Consider the following 13,010-nt stretch of genomic DNA (forward strand, 5'->3'; position numbering starts at 1 on the left):
GTTTAGATTATGTGTTAGGAAAAACTTTATCATCTCCAGGAGAGTTTTCTACCAGGAAAGAGCAAAAGATCTCTTCTGCTCCTCAGGGTCCTGACTACGAACATTAATGCTGTGAAGTCCAAAGTTAAATCATATAGTTAAATAAGACGTTATGTCACCCCTTTTGCAGAGCAGGTGCAGGTAAACCCCAGGGATAGGACCTGAGGAAGACAGATCCCTCCACATTTGGGTAATTTCCTTTGAAACTCCAGGTAAGTGTTCAAACCTTCAGATTCTTGTCCTTAGCTGAACCCAATAGGCTACATTTTACTATTGTAAACATCAGCATTTTTCTTTCTCTTCCCTTTCCTCTGAATTGAAGGATCCAAGAGTATTTAATCTGAACAAGTGGCTTTTTCTGAATGAGAAATAAAATAAACTGTAGGAATTCGCATACTCCATGATGCTTTTTGACTTCCAGAGCCAATCTGTTGCGTGCAGAAATACTCCATTAGGAGACCACTGCTTAGTACACTGGGGATTTTGTTTTAATTTAAAGACAGAAAATCATGTATATTTGCTTGGCAAAGCTGTGGAGGTCTCATTTTCATTCGGACAAGCTCCTTTATGGTGTCCTGACATAAGCTGATGTAGTTAACTTTGACTTGAAAGCTACTCTTGACTGCCCCATCACTGGAAATTCACCTCATTGCAAATGAAAATTGGACCTTTTAGCATTATATGTGTATTTCATGTGTTTATATACATATATATACATATTTATTGATTTTCTTATAAGTCCACTGTCATCTTCAGGACCTTATTAAAATTTTTGTTTGTGTCTTCATTTAATCCATCTTGTGTGGGAGTCACATGAATTTATCTACACTTTGTTTAGAAAACCGCCCATCTTTGAAGATGATGTCATATACATGTACTACATTTCTATCTCAATTAAATATGCTGTGTTATGAAGTTATCTAAGAGTTATTGCCTCCCTGCATCCACAACACGCTCCTGATGATGTCGGCGGTAGTGGGTGACACGCTATCTCCTCGGTTGTCTGGTTTAATGTCCACAATGTTTAACTTTTCTCCTGAGGTTCTGCACAGTAAATAGCTATAGAAAGATTTACTAACATGGGTCCTTTTTATTCTGTGGCTGGAGAGCAAAAAGGAGAAGAAATCACGTTGCTTGCCAAGGAGGTTTTAATCAAGTTTATTTTAATCAGGGATAGAAATTTTGTGAATCCCTTGGCCAATTCTTGCTTATGTTTGTTGTGGGTATATTTTTTTCTTTTTTTTTTTTTTCTTCTGGCTTCTGAACTGTCTTGCTTTTGTCAAAAGTATCTAAATGTCTGTACCATTTTTGTCTTGTACAACATCATGCTTTGGGCATTGGGTACTTCAGTAATGATCTTTTTGTGTCTGAGTTGTCTGTGACATGAGTTCTTTGTGATATTTTTATTGGCTACCAAGGACCTTATCAAATGGTGGCTTTTATTTTTTTGCACGTGTAGATTTCTTTGTAATGCTATAATAGGCAGTAGAAATGATTGGAAAAATCAAGACACTTCCAGAAAATTGAACTGAAATTTTATCTGATGTGGAAAAAAAAGAAGAAAAAAATATTTTGCTTGCATTCTTTTTTGAAATTGTATGTTTTTTATCTCGCTTTAGCCCAACAAGAGACATTTAGATGCCAGGATCTCCCAGCTTCTAGCAATTCCAGATGCTGCTGGGCTCTGGGTGCGCGGCTCGTGGCAGCGCGGAGGCTGCGGCCGGGTCCTGCCACGCTGGTGGCTCCATCCATCCCCACGTCCCTGTGCATGTACCCTGGTCTGACCCTGCCCAGATCCCAACCCATTAATCCCTTTCTACTCTACCATAAATACCTCCCTGATGTATTAACAATTTGCTTGATCTGCAGAGAAGACAATATTCTGCGCAGTACATACTTTCCCAGTGAGTCACTCTGCCCCATATTTAACCTTCTAGATACTATGGATTTTTTCTTAAAGTTTCTTTACAAAATATAATAGCACAGCTAAAGCTTTTATGAAGTATTTTCCAGTTGCTTAGTGGCCAAGTCCTCTGACTAGTGTGTATTTCAGCCCAGGATACTTTTGATAATCTTTGCCAGTATCCAGTGTTGGTGGTCTTAAAATTCTACAACTGAGTGGAAAACTGTTAAATGTTCAGGCTTCAGAGCATGCCTAATTAATTCTTTGCAGGGTTTTAGTCCTTTAAAAAGTGTTAAAAAACACGGATTCAGTGTATCATTGAATATTGCATGCTTCTGTGGAAATAAATTGCATCAGTTTGATTCCTTTAGTAGTTCAGAGAGTTATTGCTCTGTGCTTCCTCTGGAAGTTTGCAGGAGTCTTTTGAAAAGTTCAACTTAAAATACGCAAAAGTTGCAAATGATGGGGAGTAGCTCAATGGCAAACCGAGAGCCCAAAAACTACATCAGAGAAGTCTGGGCACATAGATCAAGCAGCTGCATTTACAACTCAGGCTATAAATCTCCCTTGCATTTGCAACTCCAAAAAGTATTTGTGTTCAGCACGTGGGCTTTTTTTTTTTTAATTTTCATTTTGACCAGAAAATCATGCTTCTGTTTATTTTGTTTCACGACTGCTTAAGGAGATTATAATGGCTCAGTCCTGGAAAATACAGGCAACATTTAAGAAGGGGGTGAGACAAATTGAGCTTTTTTCTCTCCTGACATCAAGTGCTGGGGGTTTTCAACCTCATCACAAACACCGAGGATCTTTCAACATCCAGGCTTATGTGCTTCTTCCAAGAGACATGTAGACGGGAGAGATGAAAAAGGAGCATGTGATGGAGATGAACAGGTGATTATAATTTTAATGCAGAATTAAGGGGGCAAATGTCAATACGGATATCTATTCCTCTCCCCACGCAGTTCATATGGGGGGGTTGCTCTTTGCAAAACTGTCTGGGGATGTTGGTGGCATTTTCAAGGCAAAGTTGGTAGTGCTTGGGTAGCACTCGTGGTGGGCTGGATGGCTTTGATCTCCTTGGTTTCTTCTCGTTCTGAGGTTTGTGGAAGCAAGAGTCAAGTCAGAGACCCACAGGAGGTATTCACCCCATCTGCCCAAGGAACCACGATGTGGAATGTCTTTCGGAGCACAACAGATCATCAGGGGAAGTTTCAACGCAGAAAGGTATGCAGATCTCCAAAGGGACTCGGGGATGTCTCTGAAGGCAGCCCTGAAATCACTTTTGTTCACAAAGTTGCAAGAAATCCTCTTCTTTCAGCATGAGACTGTAAAAATATGTTGATCTATCTACATAACAATTATTTCTTCTGTGAGCATGGATCAAAAACCAAAAAATAATGATAACTCAGACCATCTTTCTTAAAATTTTTCCAGAGGTACTCACTCAGCCCAGTCCATCCTCAAAAATTATATGGTTTTTAAACCCCACATTTTCTGATTAGTTAATCATAAAATCCTCAGCCCTTTCTAACTGCAGAAGAAGAGATGAGAGCTGGAATGATTTATTGGTGGCTTTCTTGCCCTTTCTTTTTTCCCTTTCTTTTCTTCTTGTATATGTGTGTCCTGTCTATTAACAAGGCTGTGTCCATTGCATTGTATAAAATCTTTATTAACAAAATGCTTGCACAAAAGAAAACCAGAAAACTAATTTACATTTTGAAACCGGAATGGGTCTGAATCTTATAATTAATGAAGAAAGATGGTGGGTTTTTTCTGAAGAGTAGAGGAACGATTTTTTCCATTAGTCTTATGAAAAAACATTCCTATTATAACAATTTTTTTTCCCCTAAGTACCAGGGAAATAGAGAAGCAAGAGTGTGCAGAGGTTAGGTGAACCCTGGCCAAGTGAGGTTGAAGGACTTTTCTCCTCTGGTAGCCCCTAAAAACCTGCTGGTGTGGAAATCCAGCACCTTCTGGGCTGGCTGGGTGCAATGGGTTGATATCTAATTAAAACAAATAATCAAGCTGAATGGAAGTAAATAGAAGGAGGCTGTAGCTCCATCATGTGTGTTAGCTGTCCCCAGCAAACCTGGGTGCTCCCACCACGTGCTGCTGGAGCAGGTGACCCGTCCCCGTCCCAGGCACTATCTCATTGTCCATCCCATCCAGGAGTTTTTCAGATCCTAATGGTGATGAGCCCGTGTGTGGAGCTGTGCCAAGGCGAAGGGAAAGCTCATTGCATGGAGAGATGTTTTGACCTTGCAAACTCAATTCCTATTCCAAAGCTGAAGAATTTGGAAAATGTTTGGCTGGGCACATAGCAGCCCGCGAGGAGCCAGGGCTGGGCACCAGCACTGCTCTCCCTCAGCCATGCTGGGGTTTTTCTGCCAACAGGACCGAGAATTACTGAGGACACCTTCCAAATGGCAAACAGCGCTAACTTGCGAATATGCATTAGCATAAATACAGCAATGCCAAATACAGCTGACTAAAAAGCACACACATAAACGTGGAAGTGTGCATTAATCCCTTTTTTAAAAAATACGAGTGCCCACTTTGCATTTTAATTTGATGCAATTGTGGTGCAATCTGCAAAAGGAAGTCCTCGCTTCTGGTGTGCTAACCCTTGTCTTCACTGAGCTTCTCCAAGCATTTCCAAAGCTCCCCCATCAATCGTGTTCAGCTTTGAGATATAGATCACAAGAATAGATGGAAAGTGATTTTTCTTATCATTTCAGACAGGTTTAACAGGTATTACATGTTAGTTAAATGGCAACTGTTTGAAATTACATGTATTGAAGATTATTTATGTAATAGATATATTGAACTTTGTATTTAATCAACCATTTTATGTTCAATATCAAGAAGTCATCTCGTTGCAGTGATCGTTGCCTGTGAAGTAACCAGATGACTGTGAGATGGGTATGTTATTGCAGTTCAAAACTATGGAAAAAGGATATGCGGGACTGCCCAGGGATGGGCTAGGGGAGGGTTAATATGTGTAAGTATGGGACAAGTGAAGGTGATGGGAAGGTTGTCCACAAGCACGTACATACAAACCCATCACAGCAGCAGGGATTGCTTCCAGTGGAGACAGCAGCTAAATGCAGGAGGGCAAATAAGTGGCTGAGGGGGGATTGTCCATGTTCTACAGGCTCGTTTCCTGGGCAGTGCTGCCCAGAGAGCGTGGGAGGAGCGGAGCTGCTCGCCCACGGGTACACCAAGGGTGCTGGTGGGAGGCTGTGTCATGTCAGGATGGTTTCTTCTCTCCCTTAGCTGACTAAATTGTTTGCTTGGAAGAAAAAGGGTGGTTAAGCAGGCCAGAGACATGATGTGTATTTTCACTTCCCTGAAAATGGCTTCTGTACCACAGCTCTCCCATCAAATACACATCCACTGCTCTGTGCTTGAAGGGCACGCAGTGATGTCTCTACCAGTGTTTAGCCCTGCCATGGGGAACTGTCATCTCATTATACAAACATCAGAAGGGATTCTTCCATTTTAGCCACCAACCGAGATGTAAACATAACCTTTGAGACAGCTACTGGCCCTGTTGGGCAGCTCCCCATTGCCTTGTTCACCCACCACCTGCCCCACCACGCCAGATGCAACAACAACTTCTGCTCTCCTTGAGCTCTTGCCCCTTGCAGCCCAGCTCTACCTCTAACCAACAGTGCTCTGGGGTCTGTGGTGGAGCTTCAACCTCACATAATGGTAAGTCTGCAACCTGTCCCACCTTTTCTTTCTACACGTGTCAACGTGGGGACTCCTCTGAGCAGGGACCTCTTTCCTGGATCTGATGGAATACCTCATGCGCTCATGGTCGAGTTAAACAAACAGCAGCTGTGTCGCTGCAACGGTGACGAAAAGAGGGCTAATGTCTTATTTAAAAGCTATCCTTGCAATATGTAAGAAAGAATAATGCAGAGGATAGAATAAATTATTATAATTCGAAGTCTATTGGGCCCATAGAAGAGCGAGTGCATTCAGCAGTCCATATGCCTCAACAGTTGGCTTGAAGTGTAGTCAAAATTTTACCCAACCCTCTCCAGTTTCCCTAACCAGTGTGCAGTTTCTCTGAGATACCCATATGTTCACAGTTAACTTTAACTATTGAATTCATTCAGAGATTAATTTGGCCACACAAAATCCTATAGGATAAGGAAGGCAACATCCTCACCTATCCTCCCTTTCGGAACAGGTCATGGCTTAGGCTAAGGTTAGAAACTTGGAACATGAATTTTCACAGTAATTTAAATTTCCTCCCCCAGCCTCCTGGCATGTCACAGGAATACAGTTATTGCCCTACAGAAATTATAATTTTCCTAGTCTGGCATCCTGGCAGTGAACTACTGCAAATGCTCCAGCAGAAGACAAAAATGTTAGGAACCAAATGGCAGCAAAATTCCATGCAGGAATGTCCTCATCCCATGAGACATTTCTTCCACAGTAGGCTCGAACAGTGGAAGGGGTATGGATGCTATATAGCCTGCTCTTCTGTGATAGCAGAGAGATCATCCTTCTAAACACACTCGAGGTATATTGGTATGTACACCTGATTTCAATACTCCTTATCTAGCTAGGTGTAGATCTGCCTGATTTAAATGTGTTTGCATGGCTTAATTGTGTCACTTCTGAGAGCACCAAAATATTTAAGATCTCACCAATGTTTTAATGTTATTGCTTGGATTTCTGCAGTTTCTTTGTGGGAAAGCTACCTTAGCATTTTGTTCAGCAGACACAGGAGCTGAAGGAGACCCATATTGCAGAAGTGCCACTTCTACGCTGCGCTTGCAAAGACATGGCTAAAGGTATCTCACAGCAATGGCTGCAGAAACTGCGAACTCTATGACATGGTAAATATCTTCGAGTTCATATCTGCTCAAGCCAAGCTCAGCCTCTTTGCTAATCTCATGCACAAATGGGGTTTTAAAAACTGCACCGTGATCTACAGGTTCTCTGCACCGCTCTCCTAAAACGAAGAGCCATGTGTTTATTTGGAAATCTTCCTGCTCTGTCTCAATAGCTATTTGTCATGTTCCTTAATGCCGCAGCTGTTTGGTTACACCAGGTCATCGGCTTTTATTAGTCCTGTCCCCACCACCCACTGAAACTCACACCAGCCAGGAGGAGATTATTATCCCCATCCAAAAATAGCACTTCTCTTGTCCCTCTCTTCCAGTGATCTTGGAAACTTCGGGGTTTTTCTTTTTTTCTGATTCCCAGTTCTGCTGCCTACCTGCTGCCCTATGAAGGCTGGAGTAGCCGCCCTCGCAGCCGGGCTCCTTGGCAGCACCGGCGTCTTGTTCTTCCTCGTCGCTTTTGGGACAGATTACTGGCTTCTCGCCACGGAGACCTGCGGTGTCTTTGAGCATGGGAACAGCACTCTGCAGACCGGGGAGGTAAACTCTGAAATCTTGTCTTACTTTGGAAGAATTAACTTATTTAAATATATATATATATATATATATTTAAAATTTTAAATCTGCGATAATATTTATGCTCATTGAAAGTGACCTGCTAATGTAAAATGTCAGCCTGAGCTAACTTTAAAATCCAAACCAGCATTTCCACAGTATCCAGCATTTTGACTGAAGTGCATCTAGGAAACACTAAGACAGCACCTCTGTAATCTGGCAGATACAAGCTTTAGGGAAAGAAAAGCAAAAATGTAAGAGCTTTACTTGTTGACAGTATTTGCCTCTGAAGACAAAAGGTATCTCCTGATATCTGCTGTTAAAAGATTTCTCCCTCTGTAGTTTCTTCATTTAAAAATAGTTCATATTTTAAAGTGTAGGACTTGGCAATCATTAGCATCTGAAGTGATGTGACTACAGCTCAGACAGAAAACAAAAGCAAACATCAGACGCAGAACAGAGTAGAAAAGATTTCCAGCCTGTCTAACTAGAACAGGCCTATACATTTTAAAATTAAGATCTATGTCAGTTTTTAGTTAGCTAGAAATGTAATTTTTGAAGGACAATTAGGTATTTTACTGCTAACTGCTGATGTCACTTGTTTGTAGATCTTTTTGAAAGTTTGATTTTAGCTGCACTTGCTATGAGCTAACTCTGCAATGAAATAACAACCGGATCAGTTCCCTGAGCCACCCACTCTTCAAAAATGTTTTGCACCGATCAATGTGTGGTTTCAATTACAAAATGACAGGAAGATCCTTGTTGTGTGCAGATTTTTGGAACTTCAAAGTTCAATCCAATTAGGTTTGATTTTTTTTCTGGTGTGGTGAGTCACACTGGGTAAGCACCGTGATGCCAGCAAGAAATATTTTCTTTCATTTCAGAATCCCATAATCAAATGTAGGGCACTGTTTGCTTGAGTCATGTTTCCAAATGACTTTCTCTTTTGAAAAAAAAGAATTATGATAGAAAAACTGCCTGGCAGAAAACACTGTCTTTACTGTTTAAAGTGGCACGGTAAAGCCCTGGAGCTGGCAGAGGGTCGTGGGTGGAGGAGAGCGCTCAGGTTTTGTGCACTTGGGAAATGACAATGTTAATTGTTGCAGAGATTTTGTTTGTGCCGTTGTCTTTTCAAGTGGAGAGACTAGAGATGTGGCACTGCACTACATGATTAAGCATCTCAAACATTTCAAATACGCTCTTGGCCGAGCGCTGGTGTGCCTGTCACCGAGGCAGAGACACTTCAAAAGTGCCGGCCAGAAGTAGGAACTGCTCTTACTCTTTCCTCTCAGCAATTTTATTTCTATTTCAGACACTGCTTCTATTATTTCTGTTTCAGTTAGTGGTTTTGTACAGCAGGCTGTGTTTTTACCTTCTCTGCCCTTTCGTAAACTGGCAAATCCTGTCCCTTACAGATAAGGATGCTCTTGAGTATCTACCAACCAGCAATTAAATGTGCTGTGGATGCACTAAGTCAGAGCCATCAGCTGATGAAGCTTGAGGGCTGCATGTTACCGTTGCCACAGCTGTTATTTTATCTTGAAAGTAAAAGGAGAATCAGGTCAGAGCACTGGAATTGGTCATAACTCGATGCATAAAAACCTCAAGAAGAGGAAGTATCTTCTAGGACCTCTTCACTGAGTTCCATCTCCTTTCTCCAGTTCAAGGGTCCAATCCCTGCATGGAGTTTCTCCGTCCTCCACAAAATGTAATTTTATAGCAGTCATGTCTGCTTTACCAAACTGTATATGATAAAAACCAAAATTTATTTTGGCTGCAGTTTTAATCAGATTTTTTGGTAAATAGTCCATCACTCAACTTTTCAATATCCTTTCTTCTGGAAAGACCTAAACCTTGTGCTCACTGGTCTGGAGGTTGAAGTAGACTCTCCTAAAAAGAAATATTTCTCAATATCCATATTGTGGTCTATGAGAAAACTGATGTGGGCAGAGTAATTTGTCTCTCGTGTAAGTTTAGCATAACTTCTACTGGACTCAGCAGAGGGAGAGAAAGAAGGAAACCTTTGGGCTGGTGGTTGGAAGAGACTCACTGGGGCTTTTAGAGTTGGGCTTTCTTCTGGGGTTCAGACAGACCTTACATGGATCCTGCAGAGCAGCAAGGACATCTGAACTGTTGCTTTGGATCACCCCTAAAGTTGCTTACCTGGTAATCAGCCTGCTTCCTGCTGCTTACAAGAGCAATAATATTTACTTGAGGAAAGTGTTTAAGGATCAGAATACACCCAGAGCGCTCTGCTGCCCAGCATATGTGTCCAGCTCTGGTGATTAGTAGTTTAAAAGCACTGGAGAAAGAAGAAGGTGTTTTGTGAAGGTCTGCTGGATGATTTGTTGTCAGAACATTTTGTAGCTCTGATAGAAAAGAAAGTCAAGGACAAACTCTGTGTTCCCCAACCCCTCCAGAACCAATTCAAGCAACGAATGAAAACCTGCGCAAAAATTGAAAGCAACAACCATCTAAGCAAAAAGTATGTGTTTTCCACTGTGATCATCCCTGTATCAGCTTCAGCTTTCATTCCTCCACAGGCTGAAATGCTGACAGAGGTCAGGAAGGAGATCCTCACCTTCCATCACGAGGGCTTCTTCTGGCGGTGCTGGTTCTTTGGCGAGGGCCACCCAGAGACCATCTGGACCTTCTGGTACAGTGAGTATGATGCCACCACACCACATTTGCAGCATTTGCTCGGAGTTTGAATTGCAGACAAGCACAACAAGGGCTCCCAGGGATGAGGAGACAGTTGTCCGCAAAAATGTAGGAACCTCTTGATGCCATTTAAAATATCACCTACAAAATCTTATGGGGTTAAAAAAGAGACTTTGAATAAGTTCTGCAAAGGTTTTAAACACTGAAAAAGCCTTGACCTTGTGCTCATGGTGGCTTCAGTCTGCTCAAAGATGCTTAGAAGCCAATGGAGCAGTGTGATCACCTTGTAGGGCATTTGGTTGGAAATAATGCAGATTCCCACAATAAATTTATTCTGAAGTCATTAAAATTTCAGATGACTTTGCTGTTCCCCAGTCCTTGACCTGTGTTTCCTGTAAAATCTTGCAGGAGCAGTTACAGCCACCGTTCAATGGAACAATGTGAGATTTTTCACATGGAAATTTTTTGATAGAAAAGGACAGGCTTGAGAGAGGGGGGTTGCTATATAATTACATTATACGGAAATACATGATATAATATAACATTACCTGAAGTAAAATGACTCTTTCTGATAACTGGCAAATTTGTAATACTTTTTCAGGTATTTATTATAATAGGATTGATCATGGCAAATTAATTTGCTGCTCTCATGGATGTAATAATTAATTCAATAGGTATCCCATAGTCAATTTAGCATGAACTAATGTCCACCTATTATAAAGTGTTCCTTTGAGCTGGGGAACATATTTAAATAAGTGGCCAACCATTAATTAATTCATTTAACATTCATTCTATTACCGTTAATCATGATAAGCCTCAGTGGTATTAATATTGATGGGGCACTTCCATGTTAATTGTGCATTCCCTTCTCACGAACTGGAAGCGTTGTAAGGTGGCTTATTCTGGTACCCAAAATACCTTTGCCCCTTCTGCGTGGTCCGATACATTTTCTGGAGGAAACCAGCAATGGGAATATTTACACTGATTTCAGTTGCTCCATCTTTCATGATTTATGTCCACCTTAGATTCAGGTTATGAAGATGAGAAGATGTATGGGTAGCAGGCTCAAATCCTGTTATATCTCCCCTTTCTCATAATTCTTTTTTTTCTTTTTTTTTTTTCCTTACTAAACCAGGATTTACTATCCTTCTTTACTCCCCAGCATTCTGCCTTCAGTGAGGGTTTTGTAGGTTTTGCAGAATAAGACATCTGCCATCTGAATACTGTAACTGATTTTGCAGGAAACTAAAGCAAACAGGTTTTTTTGTTCTTCTTGTTCTTTTTCAGCCAGCCAAGCTCACCCCAAGTTCTGCATGCATGGCTACCTCTTTCCCTTGCCCATCGCTCTTGGACCTTTTCCTCATCCTTCCTATGACACAACCGCAGGTGGGTTCTGTCCTCCTCCCCCAGCAGCTCCTTTTCCAAGCGACCGGGCAGAGATTTGCCGTGTGTGTCAGTGCTGCAAATGCATGTGGCCGAGCATGAGCAAGGCTTTTGTAAAGCTCCTTTACAAAATGCCCTTGTTTAGTTGACTGTCCCAAGCCATGAGCACATGGAGATGTTCTCCTACATCTTCTCTCCTCCACAGAGGCCACTAGCCAAGTACCGTTCTGCTGGGTGCTCGGTGCCTGCTCTTGTGAGCAAGGGAGGGTGCTAAATCCACCCTCTACCCTCTCCTGCCTCCTGGCTGGCTGGGAGGAGCTGGAGGCAAAGGACTTCTGTCCACGGCCAGTTCCAGACCCCGCAAGCAAGAAACACAAATAATTTCTGCTGGGCTGCAGGCCTATGGCAGTCCGGTGTTGAGTCATTTCCAGAGTCTGGCTTCCTGAGAGACCTCTGGTGTTGATGTGTTGCAAGACAAAATAAACAAACACTGGAAAATCAGTTAAAGACCAAGTTGTTAGAAGATCCACGTAAGTGACTGGCTTATTTTTCATACACTGAATACGATGCAGTTGGAGAGCTCTCCTTTCAACTAGTTCCCTTTTTATTTATGTTTCTCTGTATTTTCAGAGTTCTTTAATGATTCAGCTGCTGTTAGGAATTCTAATTTGCTAAATTAGTGGCAGCAGCTAGAATTAATTCAATGATCTTTTTTTGAAATGAATTGATTTCTTTAAATAGTGTGCATCACTCTGGTGTTGCCTCCGGGGATCCGGGGCAGGCATACTGCACAAACAAACATCTTGACCTTTTCCTTAGCCTTTAGCAGTACCTTTTTTTTTTATTTTTATATTTTTTTATGAGGAATTAATTAAAAAAAAATTGTCAGTAGGAGCATGTGAGGAAGAGCAGATAGTTTCTTTTGCTGTGCTGTGCAGGATTCTTGCCTCGGGGAACATGCCGCACTATAAAATGGATAAGAGGGACCTGTCGACGGCAGAAGGAGGAGCCCGCTGCAAGCTGTGTGCAGCACACATGTGGGTTAAGCGTTGGGGATTTTTCTGCTTAGGAGAAGCAGGCATGACGTCGAGTTTCTGAATGATCTCACTGATAATTTTTCCATACCAAATAAAGGGTGCTGGAGGCATCTGTCCCTGCCTGTCAGCCCTCATCAGCTACCTCCGATGTGCCTGTCGGGTCCCAGAAAGATGCTGGGGATGGGAGTTGCATCCCGGGGTGCTGGGGGGATCTGCTAGGGGGTCCCATCACCCCCCCGCTGTGATCGCCAGGGAGATGAGGATGTCTCAGCACTCACTTTTAGGGCAGTGGGAGCACTGGGCTCCTCTGCTGCACCAGCCTCACTCCAAACCATATGCACAGAGATGATGCTTCTGTCATTAACACTGATTTTATTGCAAACCGGTCCATCCTCATATGCAAATGATGACAAAACAGGAGGCGGTCCAAGAAGAGAGGTCCTCCAGCTATTACTTGCTCCAGAGATAATTCTGCCTTATCTGCATCCTCTTAGGCTCCCTGAGAGAAATGGGTGACGGGAGGTTAAACATGAAAATGAATTCTGTGGTTTTGGAGAGTTCAAGATA

The 13,010-nt window shown here is 42.2% G+C and overlaps 1 protein-coding gene across 4 annotated transcripts in view; it reads left to right on the plus strand.

The window, feature by feature from the left end:
- Nucleotides 1-7,111: 7,111 nt before the first annotated feature.
- The window catches only part of LOC309444444 (transmembrane protein 182-like), a 37,794-nt gene continuing 31,895 nt past the window's right edge, over nt 7,112-13,010 (plus strand). For all 4 annotated transcript variants that reach the window (XR_014185025.1, XR_014185026.1, XR_014185027.1 and 1 more), the window contains exons 1-3: nt 7,112-7,347; nt 9,906-10,023; nt 11,311-11,409. Coding sequence is in view for 1 of the 4 variants with exons in the window: in XM_082062257.1 (XP_081918383.1) it covers nt 7,195-7,347; nt 9,906-10,023; nt 11,311-11,409 (370 nt within the window). In the remaining 3 variants the exon portion in view is untranslated. The remainder of the gene's footprint in view (nt 7,348-9,905; nt 10,024-11,310; nt 11,410-13,010) is intronic.

Source organism: Streptopelia decaocto, assembly GCF_964273445.1.
Source record: "Streptopelia decaocto genome assembly, chromosome: 10".
In the NCBI taxonomy this organism is placed as follows: domain Eukaryota; kingdom Metazoa; phylum Chordata; class Aves; order Columbiformes; family Columbidae; genus Streptopelia; species Streptopelia decaocto.